Source organism: Aspergillus versicolor, assembly GCF_001890125.1.
Source record: "Aspergillus versicolor CBS 583.65 unplaced genomic scaffold ASPVEscaffold_12, whole genome shotgun sequence".
NCBI lineage: Eukaryota > Fungi > Ascomycota > Eurotiomycetes > Eurotiales > Aspergillaceae > Aspergillus > Aspergillus versicolor.
In genome coordinates, this window is record NW_024467535.1 from 905833 (window position 1) to 923427 (window position 17595).

The 17595-nt window shown below is 52.0% G+C and overlaps 8 protein-coding genes across 8 annotated transcripts; 5 read left to right on the forward strand and 3 right to left on the reverse strand.

The window, feature by feature from the left end:
- Positions 1 to 184: 184 nt before the first annotated feature.
- ASPVEDRAFT_141297 (DUF4246 domain-containing protein) lies at positions 185 to 2076 on the forward strand (the record flags this gene model as incomplete). Its single annotated transcript, XM_040807734.1, has 4 exons — positions 185 to 253; positions 300 to 367; positions 401 to 1421; positions 1471 to 2076. 4 exons carry the CDS (start codon positions 185 to 187, stop codon positions 2074 to 2076), a joined length of 1764 nt encoding a protein of 587 aa, XP_040673021.1.
- A 286-nt stretch (positions 2077 to 2362) lies between these two features.
- Positions 2363 to 3784, reverse strand: ASPVEDRAFT_141082 (glycoside hydrolase family 16 protein; the record flags this gene model as incomplete). The annotated part of the gene is made up of 3 exons (XM_040807715.1): positions 2363 to 3310; positions 3364 to 3644; positions 3694 to 3784. 3 exons carry the CDS (start codon positions 3782 to 3784, stop codon positions 2363 to 2365), a joined length of 1320 nt encoding a protein of 439 aa, XP_040673022.1.
- Positions 3785 to 4322: 538 nt separating this feature from the next.
- On the forward strand, positions 4323 to 5072 carry ASPVEDRAFT_46611 (uncharacterized protein). The gene has a single exon (XM_040813598.1). It carries the CDS (start codon positions 4752 to 4754, stop codon positions 4923 to 4925), a length of 174 nt encoding a protein of 57 aa, XP_040673023.1. The 5' UTR covers positions 4323 to 4751; the 3' UTR covers positions 4926 to 5072.
- Positions 5073 to 5209: 137 nt separating this feature from the next.
- On the reverse strand, positions 5210 to 7526 carry ASPVEDRAFT_141637 (uncharacterized protein; the record flags this gene model as incomplete). The annotated part of the gene is made up of 9 exons (XM_040807768.1): positions 5210 to 5415; positions 5466 to 5558; positions 5606 to 5665; positions 5714 to 5942; positions 5989 to 6146; positions 6195 to 6578; positions 6623 to 6879; positions 6933 to 7309; positions 7377 to 7526. 9 exons carry the CDS (start codon positions 7524 to 7526, stop codon positions 5210 to 5212), a joined length of 1914 nt encoding a protein of 637 aa, XP_040673024.1.
- On the forward strand, positions 7325 to 8665 carry ASPVEDRAFT_363031 (uncharacterized protein). The gene has a single exon (XM_040811183.1). The coding sequence runs from the start codon at positions 7674 to 7676 to the stop codon at positions 8478 to 8480; it is 807 nt and encodes a 268-aa protein (XP_040673025.1). The 5' UTR covers positions 7325 to 7673; the 3' UTR covers positions 8481 to 8665.
- Positions 8666 to 10008: 1343 nt separating this feature from the next.
- On the reverse strand, positions 10009 to 11814 carry ASPVEDRAFT_141033 (sugar porter family MFS transporter; the record flags this gene model as incomplete). The annotated part of the gene is made up of 4 exons (XM_040807713.1): positions 10009 to 10407; positions 10457 to 10504; positions 10552 to 11214; positions 11278 to 11814. The coding sequence occupies 4 exons, from the start codon at positions 11812 to 11814 to the stop codon at positions 10009 to 10011; spliced, it is 1647 nt and encodes a 548-aa protein (XP_040673026.1).
- A 1371-nt stretch (positions 11815 to 13185) lies between these two features.
- On the forward strand, positions 13186 to 14743 carry ASPVEDRAFT_76198 (uncharacterized protein; the record flags this gene model as incomplete). The annotated part of the gene is made up of 5 exons (XM_040816328.1): positions 13186 to 13293; positions 13473 to 13566; positions 13617 to 13796; positions 13959 to 14370; positions 14436 to 14743. Exons 1-5 carry the CDS (start codon positions 13217 to 13219, stop codon positions 14741 to 14743), a joined length of 1071 nt encoding a protein of 356 aa, XP_040673027.1. The 5' UTR covers positions 13186 to 13216.
- A 602-nt stretch (positions 14744 to 15345) lies between these two features.
- Positions 15346 to 16697, forward strand: ASPVEDRAFT_88519 (Zn(II)2Cys6 transcription factor; the record flags this gene model as incomplete). The annotated part of the gene is made up of 2 exons (XM_040818339.1): positions 15346 to 15435; positions 15486 to 16697. The coding sequence occupies 2 exons, from the start codon at positions 15346 to 15348 to the stop codon at positions 16695 to 16697; spliced, it is 1302 nt and encodes a 433-aa protein (XP_040673028.1).
- Positions 16698 to 17595: the final 898 nt, after the last annotated feature.

Below are 17595 nucleotides of genomic sequence, written 5' to 3' on the forward strand. Positions count from 1 at the left end.
GCGCCAAGCCCTGGCCATCGCAGATGGGTGCCTGGCTGCCTGGCTGCTTTGGCGGATGCCTGCCCCTGCTTCCTGCCTGCAACCTGCAGGGTCAGATCTTAAATATTCGATATTGTCTGTCCCCAGATCCTACTCGACAATTGATTATTCGGGAAGAACAAAACTCAGACGCGGGATCGGAAATATGACAGGCACTCAATCCACTCCCTTTGATCTGCCTGGGCTTACCCTGCCCCTGAATTTCACGCCCGAAGTAAGTGCCCCGCACATGTCCTGTTTAATATACTAACAACATCCAGAGAGATTGGCTTGATCTCGTCTATGGGAATGCCTTGGATACCTCAGACCTTCAGGACGGCTATGTTGGGTGAGCGCTGTCTGGCCGGTAGAATGGTAGGAGTGCTAATAGGACCAGCCATTTGTTCGTTGTGAGAGAGCTCGCTATGATACGCATGATGGCGGCGATTACCGAGAAGCCAAACTGGGAAGAAAAGGTCTTCAACGAGGAGATCACCTCCAAATGGAGAAAAGAGGCTGTAGATGGCGAGAACATCACTGACTCGATGATGGACTTCATAATTGCAGAGCTGCGCTGGAAAACAGACGAATACAAAAAGACTGGGATGGTAGAGGCGTTTGATCCTGGTGTTGTCAAGTCTGATACTGCGATTCCACGCGACATCCAGGAGCGACTTCAGGATCTTTCCAGGGCTTTGGAGCAGGAAGGCCCCAAGGACTATCACCCTAACTCTGACGACAAGGTGGTTGATCTGGTGCACCCGTCCCTCTTCCCGCTTGTCTATGGTCGCAGCAAGGCTCTCACTGACAAGCTGATCGGGACCGATGATTGTTTCCTCAATGTGGGCTTGGGCGAACTCACAAAGGTGCAAGAAGCTCCTTCTCGTGGCTGGCACATTAATTCTGCCTACAGTAACCAGTTCCAGTGGCTTCCATGCGAGGTCAAGTTTGACAACAATGGCGAATGTCAGATCGCTTCATATATCAACAATCTACATCCGACCAAACATCGCGACCTTTACCGTGTTATTGAACAGGTCCTCAAGCGGACTATTCCACTGTGGGAGAAGAGTTTGGCCAGCAGGTCGCGCGCGGTCCGCATCCCATACACAGAGATTGAGTATCTTCCCAGTGATGAGCCAGAGCCTGAACCGACTAGCGATGACAACGCAGACGACGATGAGTTCTTGGACCGTCAAGACGAATGGCGTAGGGCTCGACAGCCAAAGCACCCGGATGCATCTACATTCACGCCCCCTGAAAATCCTATCCGGCAAAAGCCCGACTTCCAGGTCAACTACGCCGAGAAGGGCCTGCAGGTCATTGTGAAACTGGCTAATATCGAGCTTACGCCAGAAAAGCCGAATTATGATGGTGGAAGCTGGCACATTGAGGGCCAGCTGGTACGACTCCATCCACTCGATGAATACCCTATACTAACCACTGATATAGAACGAGCGGATCTGCGCCACAGCCATCTACTACTACGACTGCGAGAACATCACCGACAACACGCTCTCCTTCCGCCACCGCGCCGACGAGAGGTTCTTCGATGACTTCCACGAGTATGAGCAGGGCGAGTTCGCCTTCCTGCGCGTGTTCGGATTCGAGCCCGACGCTGGGGAATACGACGGGGAGAACAATTTCACGCAAGACCTGGGTGGCGTATCATGCCGTGAAGGCCGGCTCCTGACATTCCCTAATACTCTCCAGCACTGCGTTTCGCCGTTCTCGCTCGCGGACCCTTCCAAGCCTGGCCACCGCAAGATCCTGGCCTTCTTCCTTATCGACCCGACCCGGCGGATCATCTCAACGGCTAATGTGCCTCCGCAGAGAGAGGATTGGTGTAGCGAGTGGAAGGACTCAATACAGAAGACTCTGGGACAAAGACTTCCTGTTGAGCTTCAGCATATGGTCTTGAGTAATGCAGATTATACCCCGATGACAATGGATGAGGCGAAGGAGTATCGGCTCAAGCTTATGGAGGAGAGGGGTGCTAAATCCATGGAGGCAAATCAGCGGTTTGAGCAGGGTGGATTCCATCTCTGCGAGCACTGACAATTTTACTATACTCAGACAAATTTTTTCTTCTTGATTGGGCCGAATGATCAAAGTCTGCTGAAGATGTATACAAATATGTATTATCTCCTTGACTAGTATAAAACGGCAACATAACAGTAGCTAATCGACAAATTGGCCAGAATGTCAAATCCATTAAGAGGGTACGCAGCAGGACTAGAATAAGAATCTACTTTTTCTCCTTAATCTGCTCCTGTAATCATCCATAACTAAATCTTATCCCAAGAATGAGAGAGAAACAACTCGCTATCTCGACATCTAATACTTAGAATTGCAGCACATTCGCAATGAACGCAGCAAGCGCAATGCCAGAGAAACCGCTAGCAAATGAGGACAAAGAGCCTGGAGCACCACTGAAGAATTCCGTCGGGCTTGGGCTACCGGAAGGAATGGCAGTGCCAGTTCCAGTACCAGTACCAGTTCCAGCTCCACCTCCATTACCAGCTCCAGTGCCAGATCCAGTGCCAGATCCAGTGCCAGCTCCATTATCAGCTCCATTACCAGCTCCGGTGGCAGTGCCTGTCGGAGTCACACCTGTATCAAACGCACAGCTGGTTGGAGTCTCAGTCGCGCCACCAGTTCCGGCGCCAATACCGCCAGCACCAGTACCACCAACACCCGGTGTGGAAGCCGTCGGCTGAGAAATAACAGGTCTGCTAGTCGAGATAGGGCTGGAGACGGGGCTGGAGACGGAGCTGGAGACGGAGCTTGGGATAGCAGTAGAGGTAGATCCCACCACAGCCGACGAGCTAGAGCCCACAGCACCTCCCTCTGTCTCGTTCGACGCCCGAATACTCTGATACGAGCCCGTCATATCGGTCCACGTATACGACTCGGCCGGGGTATAGTTAATGATCCTTACAGACTGGACATACATATTAAAGGGCGCCTGGGTATAGTCCGTCTCGCCACCAGCCCACTGGATCGTGCCCTCGCCGTTACTCGGGTCGCCGCCGGCCCAGATCCCGATGCGCGGACGCATGGGTGTCTGTGGGTAGTTTGTGCCAGAGAGGGCGTCGGCGTAGTTGAGTGTTCGGACGAGGGTGCCGTCGACGAACCACTGGGTGCTCTCGGCTGTCCAGCTGATGCCGTAGGTATGGAATTGCTCGGTCGGGGAGGTGACGGAGACGGTTGTGGCCCGGTCGTAGCTGGTGGTGTTGCCTTTGCCGAAGTAGTTGGTTTGGATCTGGTTGTCGAAGGTGCTTACTTGTTCCTGTCTGTGTCAGCTATATGCGTGGTGATATGGGTTATGGGGAGTTGGTTTACCCAGTCGATCTCGTCGAGGTCGTCGGACTCGAGGATGGCGGTGCTTATGATGCCGGTGCCGTTGGCGGCTCGCATCACGACCTCGAAGTAGCCGAACATGATGTAGAAGTCGGTCTCGATGGTGGGTGCGTCGCCCTGCTCGTTGATGGTGAACTCGGCACCGAGGGAGGTGCTGGTTACATCCCCGGCGCTGACGGTCCAGCCATCGAACGAGTCGGCGCCGGTGGTGAAGTCTGTGTAGAAACTCCAGCTAGCCAGGCCGTCGTTTGCAGGGCACGTCGCTGTTCACAACGTCAGTAAAGACTCAGAAGGATCAGATTGCTGTCATACTCTCGGTAGGGTTGCAGTCAGTATAAGTCTGAGCAGTGCACGACTGGATCGCAGCGACTGCAAGAGCAGTCCATCTCAGATACGACTTCATGATGATTCCAATACGGTAACACTAGGAAACTGGATTTCAGAAACCTGGGATGACGCAGGCCTATATGTAGTCCTTGCAGTGGACAAAGTTTGCTAGCAGTGACCGCGGAATTCACGGCCCAGACCACCGTCAGCCTGTCGGGATCATTCACCGAATGGAATCAACTGTTATTCGCGCATTGTAGACTGCCTCGGAATTAACTATGGTACTGTGCTTCAGAGGTCAGTCTATTGTGGTCTCCAGTTCTCCACCCTGAGAACTGTTGGCCGGTGACGATTCAGCTTGCGCGGCGGGTCCAAATGACAGTTCTAGAGTGGTCGTATGCTGTGTTGGTGCCATGGAACCACTGTGAAAGCATTGAAATTTCGACAATCTGGACTGGATTCTAGATCCTTGATTGATGGCAGCCTAAATAGTTGCAGTATGTCCATATCAATATTCATCCCGGTGGCCCAACATACAGTACTATACAGTCGTAACAAAATAGTTCATTATTCTGTCTCACTATCTCGTATTCACTGCCAATTATAAATAGAAGGTCAGACTTAATATTCTAAATTCATACATTGTGGCATGACAAACCATCTCGCTAGTCCTTGTGAACCATGGAACGGCGACGCCCAGGCAACAGGTACAACCGGGTCCAATCAGGTCAATAACAGCTGTGGAATGCATGTCGAATTCTCTCATGCCGGTGGCTTGTAGTCCAGTCTAGACTACATTCATTGCATTGCTTTTCATGGATTTGACTGTGGGGGAAACAACAGCTCCAGCTACAGCTCCAGAAGCATCCACATCTGCACAGCCTCGGATGTCACAATTCCCAGAGAAACTGGGAAGCCAAGAGGAACGTCAGCTCCGATAAAGTTGTCAAAGTCGCACAATCGAACCATCCCTCCTTCACCTGGGGTGGTTATTCCAGGTTATGTACAGTGAACTTGAACTCGGTGTCAAACATATCTGAAACATGAATGCCAGCTGTGTTGACGATGATGAACCGGAAAATACTGATAGATCTGTACACTATAGGTCGGATTATTCACCGACTTGCTGGGATAGACCCACCACTTGTCCTTGCTCGACGCGTATGTACTACCGGGGCAATGGCACTGACAACCGAGACAATAACATGGATTTCTGAATCAAATGATAGCAGTACAGATTGAATTAAATTAAACTGCACACATCTCCAGTATTACGGTCACTAATAGTAATAGTACCCTCATCTCACACAGCGACAAGAAACAGAAAGCCTACCAATGCGCGGGGGAGTCGAGATGGCCGGACGGGATGTAGACTGAATAAAGACCACTCAGCCAGCAGTCAGTAAGTCAGTAATTAGTCTCTTTCTCATCTCCACGTCACAAGAATTACGATATCAGATCAGATCATATCCAGTTTCAGTTTTCGCGTTCCAAGCTCCAATCAAGCCTCAGGTCCGACATTGCGGCGGCGCAGGACATACTTGTCCACCACCTTTCCGAGCCCGGAGTGCTCGTTCTTCTCGCTTGTCGCGATAATAGGTGGTGGCTTGGGAATATTCTGGCGGAAGATGTGGCGCTTGAAGAAGTAGGGGAGCCAGACTTTTGTTTCGTAGTCGAGGAACTCCTTTGTTGGGACGGAGAAGACCTCTGATTTATGTTAGTGTTGGTCTTGTATGGGATAGGTTTGGGGTGCATACGATCCAGCTCTTCTAGCGTGAGTTGTTTGGTTTCTCGCACGAAACAGAATATCATGCCCCAGGCGATGAGGTTGAGGCCGGCGTAGAAACCGACTGTATAGGATTAGTTTTGCCGTGATACTGGGGATAGGTGTACTTACAGGCGCCCGTTGGGGTCATGACGGTCGTCATTCGGGGGAATGTCAAGCTGAGCACACCGGCTGGGGGATGTTAGCAGAGTATACAAAATATGGCTAGTGAAAAAATACCGAAGGTGTTGTTGATGCAGACGGCCCAGGCCATGCCCTGCTCACGCTGGATGGTGGGGAAGACCTCAGCGGAGTACTGGAATGCAACCGGTCCTTCGCCTAGGGAGTAGCATATGGTGAACAGATAGACGAACAGGACGACGGGGCCGATTTGCTCTCCACGGGTTCCTGAATCCTTGAGAAGGGACAGTCCGCCGGCAAGTAGGAAGATACACATCAGGGGGAAGGTCTGATCGGTTAGTTAGGTAAACGTATACGGTAATTCAGATACATACAATCAAGCAAAGAGTTCGACGGCCTTTGGTATCAATGAGGAACAGCGTCGGGATGGTGAACACGACCTGGACGGCACCGTATCCAAGCGAGGCATACAGCGCTTCAGTGTCGTTGTATCCGGCGTCTCTGAAGATACTCGAACTGTAGAAGGAGATAACTGCTGCCGTCAGAACTGGACAGAATTTGAGAATGAGTGAAGGCTTACTGTTGATACCGCACATCTGTTGAGCAAGCATGACGGTCGAGGCACCATAGTTCGCGCGTCTGATACGAGGCACGGCGAAGCAGTCCCACATACGCTGGAAATATCCGGCACCGCGGGCCTCCTTGAGTTCCTCCTGGTAGATAACATACGAGTAGTAGTAGTCTCTGGCGGCAATGATGGGGTGGGCTCGTAGGCGCGCCATGGAACGGTATCCCTTTGCATAGTGGCCGTGCTTCATGAGCCAACGAGGCGACTCAGGGCAGAACCAGATACCGAGACCGAGAATGAAAGATGGGATGAATGCAGAACCGAGCTGAAGGCGCCAAGCGATAGGGCCGGTTCTCATGACGATGCAGTTGGCCGCGAGACCCAAAAAGATACCTGCTTGGTGTTAGCAAGTAGGCCATACTGTGGGGAGGGATACTAACCAGCGACAACCCAAAGCTGCCAGAACATGACAAGGGCACCACGGACACGGTGCGGTGCCATCTCAGCAGAGAAGATCGGGACTGTCGCGTTCTTTGCGCCGATGCCGATGCCCATGATGAATCGCGTAGCGAAGAGTGCTTGCCACGAGTGTGTGAACGCGGACCCGATTGGTGTAGCAGTGAGAATAATTGCAGTGATGAAGATCTCACCCCGACGACCAAAGTAGTGGTTAAGAGGGTCGACAATGAAGGCACCCCTGTATATCAAGTCAGCACGGAGAAGGAGTAGCAGGCAGGTAGGTGGCCATACACAAGACCAGCAGTCAAGAAGATCACCGCGTTGACAACGCCAACAATCCATTCGTCTCTACCCTTGCCGTCAATCTTGAATTCCTCGTGGAACTGCAGATTCGCTCCGTTGGAGCCAGTCTGATCCCATCCTTGTGTGGCGGCGCCGACAGCACACAGTCCGATGGAGTACCAAAGCATCCAGGGACCATGCCACTTGTGGGCTCTCTCGTACTCAAGCGCTTCCTTCTCGTCGCCGTAAAGGCCCTCGATGTTCTCGAACCTATCGGGATCTCGCGCAACGAGGGCAGCGCGGCCGAACAGCTCGGCATGCTCGGTCAGGTCGTGGTCCTCAGCGAAGGTGCGCGCATCGTGCACGACTTGCTCGGTGGAGACGCTCTAGATCCAGAAGTTAGCAAGTCCAATAAACCTCGGCTTGGCTTGTGAGAGAGAACAAAGGACGTACCTGCAGAGGATTCTGGATGATGTTGACACCGACAGACTCGCGACGAGCACCATGCTCAGTCTTTATGGCCTTCGTTGGGGAAGTCACCTCCTCATGGGTAGGAGACGATTCCTCAGCCTTCAGCTCGGGGTTTATCTTTTCGTCGCTCATGGTGGTGGGAGTAGAAAAGCGTTCGGAGTTCCGCAGTGTGTGGTGGGAGAAGGAAACGTGGAGAGAACCCCTGGAGGAGGAAAACGCGCCGGCTGTGCAGCGGTATTAAATCCGTGGCCCCCGGCCTAGTCAATTTCGACCAGGCGCATGCAACAAAGGAAAACAACGGTCAGTCTTCACTGGCCGGGGCGCAGGATGCTTCCTGGCTGGCATCACTGGCAGGGGGCTGGATTGGTGGAAAAGGCCGCCCACCCACCGGAGCAAACGAAGCAGCGTGCCACTGAATGGAATCACTTCACCAGAGCCTTATTGCTCCCTTCCGCGTGTGGCTTGGGGCCGTCCTATGGGAGGCGCCCAAAGCGGCGTTTTGAACTGGTCCAAGGTCAGATTTTCGGGGGCGTTTCAGCCGTGTGCCATGACCCCGGTCTTGGGCATAGCTGCGGTTGCTCTGGTTCCGGGGTATTCACCAGAGCTTCAGAGGATTGTTCTTTGGGCGTTCCCCAGATTCTTCAGATCCCCAGCTTCCAAATCTCCAAAGTGGGTGCGTGGCCCAGCCTTGGGAGCCCTGATGATTGGCTGTCGGCGAATGTCAAGCGTAGAGAAGAACTCATAAGCAAAGCACAAGACGCGACGAAAAATGGATCTGACTCACCCCAAGGATTGCAGCTAGCGCGCCTGGGCGTCTCTGGGCGTCGAATCCTGCGGTCAGCCAGGCCGACCCAGCTCGTATTGGTGGTGCCAATGCTGGGCACAGAGGCATCGAGGCTGGTTGCACAAGAGCGGAGCCGGTCCCGGCGTCATCAAAGACGATCGTCAAGCGAGAGGAACCAGAGATACGAGAGAGACAGCGGAGTTACGAGCAGCGTGGCCGCTGGAATGCAATGGCCATGGCAGCCATGTGGTGCCGTAAGGGGCGGGGCTGCTTGGCTGGGCGGGGAAATTGGAACAAGTTAGACAAGTTATAGCTCGTTTACTAAGTTCTTCACTGATTCCTGGGATGTAACCCTGCCCTGCTGGTCTGGCAATGCGGGGCAAGCTAATCATCGAGTTGGTCAACGGCTGGGTGGCTATATAACGCCCGTCATCAGCAGGTCTCAACCGCCGTTGTGGCCTGATCTGGTCTCATGCGCTGAAGGAAGAGGACTGAAGGATTCATCTCCAACTTCACCGTCTGTGCTTTGCTTACGCTTACGTTTCGGTTCGCTTGGAGACTGGGGAATATTCAACAACGTTGCGACTTCCAGAAGCATCTCGTCTGTCACCAGACTTCATCTCTCAGACCCACGATGATCCCTAGACCCACGCAAGGTTGCATAAAGGATCGCTAGTATCTTCCATCGTCCGTGTCCTTAAAAAACCCTATCCGCCTGGATTCAGCACTCACCACTGAAAGCGGCAGTGGTCGAGTAATGACAAGACAAATTGGTTGACCTTCTTTGTTGGAATGCAGCAACCACGGTTGCCACGTCTGTCCTCTGCATGACTTGCCCCTTACTCTCTGCAGCAACCTTATCACCGCTCTGGGAATGTGGTGGCGCTCGATCCAAATGCGTTCTCTATCCACAACCATCACGTGGCATGAGGGTATCGAGATCGCGCATTCCTGACAAGCCAACAATAATCCCTAGACGTAGAATTCATGTCGCAAGCATCCAGGGCCCCCAGATTTTTAGTAATCCTGGATAGCCGAGGGCCTTATAAAGTGAAAAATTCTGCAATCGGCCACTGTATATCCCAGGCTAAAAGACCAGGGCATCAAGGACCAGGCGTTCGCGGGAATCGAACAGGGACCCTGAATTATGCATAACAGCTCCCACAGTACTATAAACGCCTCTGGGTCTCTTAATCACTTCATCCAGCCACATCTCGTATCCGGATCCGGTGCCGTGTCCACTGCCGGTGCTAGGCGAAAGGTAAGTAGTCCACCGAGACTCTAGACCCCGATGTAGTGCCCTGAGAGCAGTGAAAACAATATACCATTTCGTTAGCAGTGGAGGAGTGTAGAGGAATTACTGGCAAAATGTTTACCGCGGATGCCGGCTCAGTGCTCTTCCGCTGGGGCCGATCAATGCGATCATACGGGACTTTGCACGGTACCAACTAGACCCTGTCAGTAGTATCTAAATTAGTAATAAAAGCAGATGTGACGAGGACGGGGAGTTGAAGTGGGAAGGAACTAAGTCTGGTTGCTCTTTCTTCAAGTAACAGTGGACTAGAGGAAGGCGCGATGGTGAGACCAAGAAAGGAAAGTATGATGATAGATTAGACGAAGAAAGAGCGAAGGGCATGGTGTCTCGTTCCTTCCTTAACTGCCGAACACTGTAATCATAAGTAGAAGGCGCGATGGAGCTTGCAAAAGTGGAAGCAGCATATAGTGGCATGAATCAAAAATCATGATATTCCCTCCAACTCTGAGGAATTCTATATACGGTGTAGTTCTATCGTCATGTCTGTACAAGTATCAAAACATCTCATCTCATCTTCACGCCGAGGAGTTCCCAGAGTTCTCGGGTTTCTCAGGATCCTCTACATGTTTCGGCGCCTCCGTGCCCTCCTTCCCAAAGACACCCTCCTTGATTTCAAAGCGGAACTGTTCTTCGTCTTCCTTCAGCTGAGCCTTCAGCTTGCTGTGTGCCCGCCAGACAGGCTTGATCTCGAACAGTCGGTCAACGGCCTCGAGAGGGATACCGCTGGTTTCGGGGATCAGGAAGAAGGCGAAGAAGAACGCGAGGAAGGATAGTGCGCCGAAGAAAAAGTAGACGCCGTAGTTCATCTTTGCAAACATTTGCTTGGTGAATCGCGAGACGAGGAAGTTGAATAGCCAGTTGCTGGCTGTTGTCGCGGCTTGCGCGAGGGACCGGAGGTTGGGATCGAAGAATTCCTAAGTCTATTAGTTTGACTGTTGAGTAGGTCTGGAGTAGGGAGCGTACCGAGTTGCAAACCCAAGGGGTTCCGTTCCATGTTGGAGTGTAGACAGCCTGCAGTTGGTTAGTGAAGCACGTAAGTGGAATTCAGTGATACATACAGTCCACAGATAAAAGAAGAAAATAGCCGCAATGCCGCCTCCATTGAGGTGGTCGGTAGGGTTGTCCTCAGGACGAACGACGTAGATATAAGCTCCAATAATCCACATGCACACAGAGCCGGTGATGGCACCGCCGAGCAGAAGGTTCCGTCGACCAAGTTGATCAACCAAGAAGAGAAGCCAAACAAAAGTCATGACCGCCTTGATGACACCGAAAATACCCGTCATCCAGCCGACATCAGCGTCAGACACGCCGATGCTGGTGAAGATGGTCGGACTATAGTAGTTGATGGCGTTGATACCAGATCCATTTTGCCAGAAGAAAAGCATGCATCCAAGGAAGAGACGGTACAGAATCGCCCCGCGTTGCGCAACAGCCTGGAATGGCTTCCAAAATCCGACTCCAATTGTGGAGATCTGCTCTTCCAGAGCTTGGTCAATAGCCGCCACCTCTTCGGTGATGTAGATGTCTGCTTCGTCTAGTTGACGAATCCAGCAGAGGTTTGCCATGGCCTGTGCGCGACGGCCCTTGAGGAACAACCAACGAGGGGACTCGCGGATCCATAAAGAACCAATGAAAAGTAAACCCGCAGGGATGATCTGGACGGCAAACGGAATGATCCATTGCTGGTGGCTTGCAGGCATATGCCTTTGAACTCCGTACTGCAGAGAAAACAACAAGTTAGTTATCGTCTCCATGTGCAAGGGCCAATATCAAGTACTCACATTGATCCAGAACCCGACGAGTCCACCAATCTGCCAGCCTAATTCATAGAATCCGACCAGTCGTCCTCGAATGGCGGGAGGTGCGAGTTCTGAAATATAAATAGGAATAATATTTGATGCAACACCAGTACCCAGTCCAGTCAGGACACGTCCTCCGTACATGATTCCCAAGCCGGAGGACCCCTTTGTACCGCACGACAGGCCGGCGCCCAGGGTGAACAGAGCAGAGGCAACGACCAAACTCCATTTCCGGCCAAGCCAGTGGCCGAGTCCGTATGTGAAGATGGCGCCGAAGAAAGCCCCGGCAATGAACAGAGAAACGATATTCTCGCTGATAAGATCCACCTGGTCTGTGGTCATGTCGTCGAAGCCGAATTCATTCTCAAACGACCCGAGCGTGATTGTCGTGCCGATGAAGGCCGATGTGTAACCGATCATATTAGAGCCACATGATGCGATGAGTGCTAGCACGTAGATGCGCCAGTTGTAGACGGCCTTTGGCGTCGGCCGGTCCTCAACCAGAGTGAGAACGCCCATGGTGTAGTTGGACTTGGGGTAAATTGGCGACAGACAAACTTGAATCGTGTATGAGACTGAAAAGAACCTGCTGAGCTTGCGAGGTGGGAACAGCTTCTAAAAAGCATCCGCAGAAACTTCGGGGTTTGTCAACTCCAGCCCTCTCCACATTTGTTTGGGGTTCGCTACGAAGCTATCCGGGGCATCCATGAGGAATTGCAGGCCTGCGATACGCTGAGATCCCACACGTCAGCTGGAGAATGCCCGCAGTGCTCCCACGCATTCTGATCGAGGGGACACTGTCCGGGGGAGCGTTTTCCCCAGGCCTGGCGCTTATCCGCCGGGAGCCAGGGACTTCTGCGCCGAAGAATGTGCCGTATGAGTCGGCCACGGTTCGGTGAGTGGTCGGTGAGCGACATCGCAAGACCAGGCGGGCTAATCGCTCAGCCAGCGGGCCTGGGGAAGACTCTGCCGGTCAGCAGTCACAGGCATCTTCCACACATCGGCCCGGGTTGGCCTGTTAATGGCCAGTCAATGGCCATTCACTGGCCAAGTCGGGGCCGCTTTTCCATGAATGCGGGCCGAAATGCATTTCGGGTGTCTGTTAATTTGCTAAAAGGCCGAGTTCCTGGCCATTGCCCCCGGTAGACCCAGACAGACCCAGTTTTCTAGCAATGGCGTGGGAAAGCGCTTTGCCCGCAGCGGAGTTTGGCCGAGCCGCTGGAAAAACGGTGTCTCGATGAGCGTCAATGGTCTGATGATACTTAAGAGATGGAGTTTCCCTTATCCTCGACTGATCAGAGCTGGTTAAAATTTAAGAATCAAACAAGACAGACAAGACAGACAAGACAAGACAGACAAGACAAGACGAGACAGAAGCTTGACCAAATTGGCACTGGCCTTGGCAAAGGGTTAGCCCTGTCGAATACGGCTAGCGTCGGAATAACAAGTCTCCGATCGGGAAAACATACCGCAACAAGCCACCACTCCTGGATGGAAGAGTATGCCTGTAGTCATTGTTGTCCGATAGAAATTGTTCGTACTATCATAAAATACGGATAATAGTGTAAATGAACAGGATTGACTGTAAAAGCTATGATAAGTTCCGTTGTTGCCGGTACATGGTGCAGAATCAAGTACGCAACGCAAATATATATCCGACGCAGCCAAGTACATCTACTGTCTCTCGACGCTCTACACTTCAACGTGGATCGAATGCGATCGTGATGATAGACCATTATATGCCAACATATAATTATTCCATTTCCAGTAAAGTATATCTAATTCTATGGTGAAGACCTGGAAGCACCAATGATGGGTTTAGCTGAGAGCGTCTCATCTTAATCTTATGGGGAAGGCGAGAAACAATATAATGTGAGATGTATAGTCGTCGTTGTCGCTGACGAGATGCTGGCCATCGATCATGGCCGGTCTGTTTCCTTGGGACTGCAATATGGGCGGGATGGGTCGGCTCATATATAACAAAAAATCGGGAGGAGCGTACGAGAGAGCCTCATAGGCAAGAGACATGGGGATATACCGTGTACTAAGCGAGTTGGTGTCCATCAACTGCACAAATTGTCGCCCTGTTCCAGTGACAGCTCAAGGGACTCCAGGAAAAGCAAATACATACCATTGCTCCACAAATACTCATGATCACTGACCATTTAAACTTACAGCCTGGACTGGGGCTATGCATCTACCTCAACAGACGATCATGTTCGCAATATGCGCCTTCATTCTCACCAATTGGACCATGTCGATGACGCAGAAGTAAGCTAGGATAGACAAGCTGAGAAGTCAGAACCTCCTTTCTCCTGCAGATCGAAATGCTTGTACAGCTGTTTCATCTCCTTCCAGAAGACCCAACCAAACGCGCGTACCATGCCTCACTGCGTGCGCCCGGACAGAACTTGCAAACTCAATATCTGGCATCTGGCGAGTTTAAGGCGATCGTTTCCATGGAGGGTCGTGATTGTCATGTTTGGCCCCATTTGGAGATCGTGAGCCTTTTGTTATAGGCTGCTGAGATGTCAGAGCCTCACAGCCTCATATCTCCACCCCCAATCAATCCCACTCTGCCTCAGGGTCTCTTCAAGTCCCTTCAGCCCTTCTCCCTCATTTACCCCCTTTCTGCTCTTTCTCTGTTATTCCTTATCTCATAGTCTCATCTGAAAGTCGCCAGTTCCATGTCCGAGGAGGTTCGAGCAGGCTGGGCGGTCCGCCGATACCTCCCAGAAACCGAAGTATGCCCGCCAGGCGAGCATGGCGAAAAGACCTGGGGACAGTTCTTTGCGTGCTGCCCTGACCCGTCACGACCGAATGTGACTGATTCGGGTTATCGGAAGTGTGACCTTGACAGCGAGTTAGGGGACTTGACAGCGCAGCCGCAGTGTGCCAATTCAACATGGACCCTTTGGACGTACGATTCGGGATACTTCTGCTGCGATCCGACGATTGGGGAACGGGGTTACTACTATCAATCTACTGGGCAGCTGGGTTGTGGCACCAGCTCGTGGATCTCGACGGCTGATCCGGCTGATGTGCGGAATGCAGGGAATTATCCACAGCCGGAAGGTATGCTTTCTCGAACGGTTTGCCTTGGTGTTTGAATCAGCAGCTAAGTGATATGTCGATTACAGTGAAAAAGAATTCAACGAATAAAGGCGCGATAGCGGGTGGTGTAGTCGGGGGTGTTTGCGGGGCCCTGATAATCGTGGGAATAATATGGTTCTTTCTCCGTCGTCGTCGCCTGTCGAAACGACCCAATACCACAGATGGTTTCACCGATTCGAGCATTAATAAAAATAATACAGCCAAGGCCGAGAGTGGTCCGGCCGAGCTGCATGAATCTTCCCCCGTGCAAAAGGAAATGCCGGCTGATCCGCACTTGCGCCACGAGCTGTCAGGAACGATGCCTGCAAAGCAAGAACCGTCCGAACTTGCTTGATTTTATACCCTAAGTTGTTTTGTTTGAGTCTACGGTTTATCTCCTAATTCAATAATATTTGTGGCACGCTACTGCCTGCATTTGCTATGTTCCCGGCATATATGAAGCTGCCAGTGTCGACTAGTCACAGATGGATCGATCTAGTTAGAAATTATAGCGAGTGATAGATCATTTCATCAAGGAAATAGTGGTAATATTCAGGTTATATCCAAGACATGGGCGTTGAAGTCGTGCTGGACCCATCGATAAGGCCACCGCACGTTCAATAGCACAATAGTAAGCACAAAGGTCGCACGTTCGTATTGAACCTTAAACAGGAAAAAATCTGAAATGATCACCCAAAGCATGAATGCCCAGACTCTAGTGGATAATCCCCATAGCTGGAGACTGGAGAGACGTTGGCGAACAAAGTGGGCTGAAACCCAGTTAGATTAGGATTGACACGCCAATTGTTATATATCACCCCAACCGTTAACTACCTTGAAACTCCTGCACGTTTGACTTATTTCTGAATGATGGAGTGATTCTGGAGCGATTCTGCGATGCACCTAGAAATGCCCCTTGTTATTCTCCGGTAATGAAATCATCCCACGCAGTTGGCAATGGCCAGCCTCCCGCCCGCGAAAAAGGGCCGCAAGTTCCACCATAAGTCGCGGTACGGCTGTCTACCATGCAAGCGGCGGAGAATCAAGGTAAATATTGACTGTGAAAGGGCTATTGGACGTGGATTGATTCTGGACAGTGCGATGAGAAAAAGCCCGTCTGCGACAACTGCGCCCAGCGAAATATTGAATGCTCTCTGACATACTTCGAGCCGGCTACAAGACACCGGCCTACTACGAATACAACGGTGAATGGCAATGCTTTGCAGTTACTTGGGCAGATATCGCATGAAGACATCCCCCCCTTCTGTCGCAGCAATACGCGCGACCATGAGCTCTACGTCCACTTCCGAACGCACACGGCTGCAAGCTTCTCGTACGTGGAGATCGGCCAGAAGCTCTTCAGCGATGAGTTTCCGAAGCTGGCGATGTCGTTTCCTTTCGTTGGCCATGGAATCCTCAGTGTTGCCTACATCCACCTTGCAGGGCTGTCTCAGACACCGTCGCAGAATCTACTTGCAGAGGCAGCTTTCCATCTTAACCAGGCCCTGCCGGAGTACTCCAAGGCACTGAGTGATATAACGGAGCAGAATTCCGCGGCGTTGTTTGGGTTTGCGATGTTTGTGGTGCTGTTTGATTTTGCGAATGTTAATGAGGAGTGTGGTGTTTTGCTACACGCTGCGAGGAGGATGTCAGACTCCGACAAGAAGGGGGAGATTGCCAAAGAGCTGGCGAGTAATGCGGCGAGAATCGCCCACGGCATGCATAATATCTTCGGGATATTCTGGCGATGCCAGGGGTGGATTTCATCAGGTCCGCTTGCGCCTGTCATCCAGCGATACAGTCCGCCCATGCTGAGCGAGCCCTCGATGAGCTGGATCAGGTTGGAAGACGGGCACCTGGCAGCGTTGAATAATCTGTGGCAGGGCAATCCGGCTGTCCCTATACACCATTCCTGCACGCTGTCCGACGCGGTGAATTCCCTCCGCGATACCTTTGCCATGGTCACCCAGTTGACTGTCCTGCGGCCCCAGGGTCTTCGGGCTGTCGAGTCATCGCGAATGGAATTGAGTCAGATCCATACAGAGCTCTCGGCTGGGCGACTCGACGATATCCCGAGCGTCTTCACGTGGTATATCAGGCTGTCGCCGGAGTTGATTAGCATGGTTGAGGCCGGGGATGTGCATGCGATGGTCGTGCTCGCCCACTATGCGATCGTCCTGCACCGGGCCACCAGCGACAAATGGTGGATTCACAAACTGCCTGAACGGTTTGTGGCGACTGCTGAGTTGGTCCTGGGACCGGAGCGAAGGGCGTGGATTGAATGGCCGTTGTTGGTTGTTCAGAGCTAAGCTGCACAAACTAGAATTATTATACGTTGTAATAGAGGAAGCCTCGGAGATTTGAGATTGAAGTATGGAGATTCACGTGAATAATACATCCTCATCTAAACGGAGATCTAGATACAGATTGTGCGACGTTTGAACAGCGGGCCCGGCAGCCAAGCTACACCCTGGCGAGTCGTCGAGTCTTCTGTACGACTGCGCTTTGGCCACCAGTCGACGTCGTACAGATCGGCTCAGAGAGAGACTGTTAGAGACTGTTGGCATGAAGGTTAAGGGACCACTGTGGGGAACCTGGGGTATGCGAGCGAGTCAGTCGGAATGCTGGAAGGGCCTGGTATACCTGTTATTCAACGCCTATAGCATCTGTACCTGTACGCCCTCCAAGCCAACTGCCGCTCGGCTGTTTCGCCCATAATCTGCGGCTCGAGGTGTCTTTCCCGAGCAAATTCCACAAGATCAACGAGACAAACCAAGGCACCGCGTACCAGACTCGCATCTTCGAGTCAGTTCAGCCCCACGTCAAGTTCGAGCCGTTGATCGTCAACGACAAACTGCAGGCTGGGCATGAAATATCCATGGATTAATGCATGGATATGGAATAGGGGTACAGACTCGCGTTTATTTCCCAGGATAGTCAGAACAGTTCCAGTCCCTCTTCAATCTTGGCTCTGGATGCATTTGTTCAACGCTGCCGTCCGGTGTGCTCGTGGGTTGAATGTGGATCTGAATTTTATGTTAGACCCGCCAATCGAATTCCAGTCTATACGCCGGTGCTGATCCCATTTTTTCGGCTTGCAGTGGTCCCAATGAAACGAGCTTCCCCTGATCCCCCCGCGTATTTCGTATCGCGTATATCCGTACGGCTGACTGGGTTACCTGCCGTGGATGGAGCTGGAGACGGGAT

Bases quoted from the DNA above. Each gene is read 5' to 3' on its own strand.
- ASPVEDRAFT_46611 (XM_040813598.1), top strand. From the start codon at position 4,752: ATGAATGCCAGCTGTGTTGACGATGATGAACCGGAAAATACTGATAGA.
- ASPVEDRAFT_363031 (XM_040811183.1), top strand. From the start codon at position 7,674: ATGCAACAAAGGAAAACAACGGTCAGTCTTCACTGGCCGGGGCGCAGG.